Genomic DNA, 4,112 nt, shown 5'->3' with positions numbered 1-4,112 from the left:
GTGTTACATAATGTAGTTTCAAAGACTATGAAACACTGGTGCTTAATAAGAGTGTGGTTGAAGTTTCATAATGGGCACAGAACTTACAGATTATGGGGTGGAGTAAAGACATTTTCTCCAGCACAAAATGCTGCCTCTATTTTTCACAATACTGGAGAATGAATGCAGGGCCTCCACATTGATCATTTAGTGGGCCCTCCCTTAATCACTAAATTTTTTAATCCTCCTCCCTCAGGCTCCCAGAGTGCTGAGATTAAAGGTGAGGGCTACGATGCACAACTGAGGACATAACTCTTTCAGTGAGTCTAGAAAAATAAATGAAAGAAGCCAGATGTGATGTCTCAAGAAGGTAAAGCCTGAGGATCACATGCCTGATACAGGCCTCTATAATGTAGTAAGAGCTTAACTCAAAGTAATAATGAAAAGACTGGGGATGTAGTTTGGTGGTAAGCCATCACTGTATTTTATCACCAGCAAGAAAAAGAAAAAATTATAAAGAGTACAGTCAAAAGGACTCAGAGTGTTTTTGTCCCCACCTGCATAGCTAAGGCTATGGAGTAAAACAATGAAATTTCTAACTATATGGAGCAAGCATTTTCTCTGAAATTGTGTATGTTATGGATGCTTGGGGGACAGAAAAGAACGTGGAGCATGTGTCCATGGGGGAGGCTCTTACCTGTCTCGTTGGTGATCTCATTCTCTGGGTAAGGGGTACAATTGAAGCAACAGGCAGACTTTCCTTCCTGAGGGGATTTCCTGAATCCAGGATGGCAACTTTCACTGCACACAGAGTGTGGGGTCTGAGGAAAGTCTGATATCTGTTGGTAACTTCTTAAAGTTTTACTTAATCCATTGCAACAGAGTTATAAACTTAATTTGTATAAATAAATGAATATAAAATTTTGCTTAAATTCATTATTTATTGAATGATATAATATACATGAATACTTTTAGAAAGTTAATACATACATTTCTTTCCCATTAGCCAGAAATTGACAAAGGAATAAATTATTTCTTTGTTTATTTCTTTATTTACATTACATTTATTGGTGCAATTCAGATATATTTAATGAATATATTCATCATAGAGAACTTTTACTTGTATGTGATATATATTTATTCCTCTTTTTTCCCAATCTGCTTCTCTCCCAAAAGTTCCTGTTCCCCTCCTTATTTACAAAGGTTTGTTTTCCTTTTATTGTTTGTTTTTTCATTTCTTTTTTCTTTTCCTTTGTTTTCTTTCTCACCTCCACTCCCTAATTCTTTTCTTTTTTATGTATTTAGTATATGGTCTACTGAGTCTTACTGTACAGATCAGACTTGTAGTGATCCTCCTGTTTTCAGCCTCCCAAGCGCTGGGGTTACAAGTGTGATGCTACTGTACCCAGCCTTAGTCACCCTCCCAGGATGCCCTGGGGGCTGGGCTGGTTCAGGACTCTGGGGATTGAACTCAGTACCCGGCACCTGTGTAAACAGGCACTTTTGTCCACTGAGTTATCTGGCCTGCCCTTTCCACTATCTATAGCTTCTTTCTTTCTTTCTTTCTTTCTTTCTTTCTTTCTTTCTTTCTTTCTATCAATTTCATTCTGTTCCAAAATTATGATATATTTTTGTACAGTATTTTTCCAGTTTCTCCAACCAAGTAAGTTTCTCAATCCTTATTTACTTTTTGAGTTTCTCAAACTAGTGGAACAGATGGCAAGATGCAGAAATCACTCCAAACATCTTGTCATATAATCTTTGAGAAAACGACCAAACACATTCACTAGAAGAAAGATAGGCTCTAGAATAACAGCTATGCTAAAAACTGGCTTTACAAATACCAAAGCCTAAAACTAGATCCATGTCTCTCATCATATACTAAATTAAAATCAAAATGGATCAAAGATTTAAACAATAATGCAAAAACACTAAATCTTCAGAGTAAAATATTTTTAAATTGCAAGGAGAATAATGATATTTCCATGTGTTCTCAATGATTGATCAGGAATGGGACTGAAAATAAACATCAAGAACTTGATTGTCTTTGTTCCACAAATTATATCATGTTTGACTCTAACATACCTCTATAATTTCAGTGGCCCATTCTATCATATCCTCTGATAAGGATAATTGTTGCTCAAGTGGAACATGCTGGGAAAACTCTCCGACTTTCACCCTAAGTCTAAAGCCTTCTGGGAAATTCCAAAAATTGAGAATGTCATACTGTGCATCCCCTTTATTTTTCTTATCTAAATTTATTTGGTCTCCTCCGGGATTTTTAAACTGCAAATTCTTCAGAAAGGAGTGCATCTAAAAAAAAAAAGAAGTGATTGTGTGATGAATTGGGCCTCAGAGTTAAGACACAAAACCTGAATATAGGTATTTCTAATCCTTGTCTTATAATGCAGCATTCATATAGTTATCCAGGGAGGTGGAACAAGTAAAAGATAATGGATGTTAAACTGCCACATGCTTTTTAAATGTCAGTTTCAAAAGTAATACTCTAAAAAGCCTATGTAAATGCACAGTGCACACAAATAAAGGTTTTTCAAATGCACTTTCACTCTGGCTATTTCCACAACTTGTGCATTTAAAATGAAGTCATCAATACTACAGATAATTGCAGAATTAAATGTAAAGTTCATATAAAATATTCAATAAAGTGCTCCACAAAACATGTGCTTTTCTGCTTTTACTTAAGAACTCCAGGTAAAGTTTCAGATTTTTTAAAAATTGAAATTGTATTGTGGGCAAAACATTGATACTTTTAGAAGGAAAGCAAAGATTCTGACTCATTACCAGATCAAATTTTATCTCAGTGATAAAACTAACACAGAATTGCCCATGTTTTTGAGAGAGGATTTTTACCTGCTTGCTTGAAAACCAAATGGACCCACTTTAAAAATGATGTTCATAATAAGAGATGCAATGTGATAAATAAAACATTACCTGCCAAGGGTAAAATAGCATTGTGTTCCCATTTCTTGCTGGTTCCATTTCACCTTGTTGAAGGAACATCTCATGAAGGGCATGGGCCACAGCATACACAGCGTTGTATGTGTTATAACTCCCATCGCTCATGGCTGTGTCAAAATGAGGTAGCCAATCCAGAGAGGCATTAGGTGGACAGTCCTTCACCATACAGTCAGAATCTGATAATGAGCAGTGGAAATTCTGGTACCAATACCAAGTGAGGAAAGTGTCTTCTGGGTATTTGGAAGGATTCACTCTCTGGACAAACGTTTCAAAATCAGAAATCTCTTCATGTTGTTGTGAAAAAGTGAAGGTTCCATGGAAAGTCTCCAACATGAAGTGTCTCCCAGCTAGGTCAGCATGCCATTGTGAATTTGTGATCCAAACTCTCCATGTTACTAAATGCAGTCCTATATGATGGTTTATATTATTTAGACTCTCAGTGTCATAGTAAAGGATAACTACATGTACTGGAGAAGATTCCCTGGTGACAAAGTCATGGTGTTGTGTGGTTGAGAGATAGGACACAAGAAGACTTGTTATAATTTTAACAAATGCTACACAGACTCCATTTCTATCCATCTCATCTCTCACATCTGAGAGAAACTGAAAACCTTTCTTACCATCTTCGATGACCAATCCAACCCAGGTCCAGCTGAAATGAAGTATCAAAGAAGCCATCCCAGTGGCCAGTGATGTGTCTTTCAGAGCCGTCTGGTAGACAGTAGCGAAATAGCCATTTTCATTAAACATAGGATCGAATGAGCCAAAAGTAAGCTAAACAAATATAAAAACAAAGCAAAAAGTGAGGAGTGATATAGTGAGTTCATATAAAGCCCACACTGAGACATGAGGGATACTAAGAATGAGCTGGAAATACTTATCCTTCTGGTCTGTGTAGTTGTCATAGTTTTAAACCCTTAATTTTGAAACACACAATCAGACTCTGAGTTCCAGGAAAATTCATTCCTCTCTCACTCCTGACTCATACAGATGGGTAATCCAATAATCTCTATGCGATAAATTTTGTGATTGTAGAAATTGAATGATACAGGAACTTGGTCTCTTTATTTTAGCACCTTTAGAAACCTGAGATGACCAACAAATGTGACAGGAATTTATCCCTCCCTAGCATGCCCACCCTCACCTGAGGAAAT

The 4,112-nt window shown here is 36.6% G+C and overlaps 1 protein-coding gene across 1 annotated transcript in view; it reads right to left on the bottom strand.

The window, feature by feature from the left end:
* The window catches only part of LOC101588451 (regulatory solute carrier protein family 1 member 1-like), a 38,905-nt gene that overhangs the window by 20,295 nt on the left and 14,498 nt on the right, over positions 1-4,112 (bottom strand). The window contains 2 exon segments of the mRNA XM_023712943.1: positions 2,065-2,292; positions 2,932-3,732. Coding sequence (XP_023568711.1) covers positions 2,065-2,292; positions 2,932-3,732 — 1,029 coding nt within the window.

The sequence above is a fragment of the Octodon degus genome, unplaced genomic scaffold (assembly GCF_000260255.1).
Source record: "Octodon degus isolate 3935 unplaced genomic scaffold, OctDeg1.0 scaffold00028, whole genome shotgun sequence".
Lineage (NCBI taxonomy): Eukaryota > Metazoa > Chordata > Mammalia > Rodentia > Octodontidae > Octodon > Octodon degus.
The sequence above is the reverse complement of the archived record's forward strand: the minus strand, read 5'-3'. Positions and strand labels throughout refer to the sequence as shown.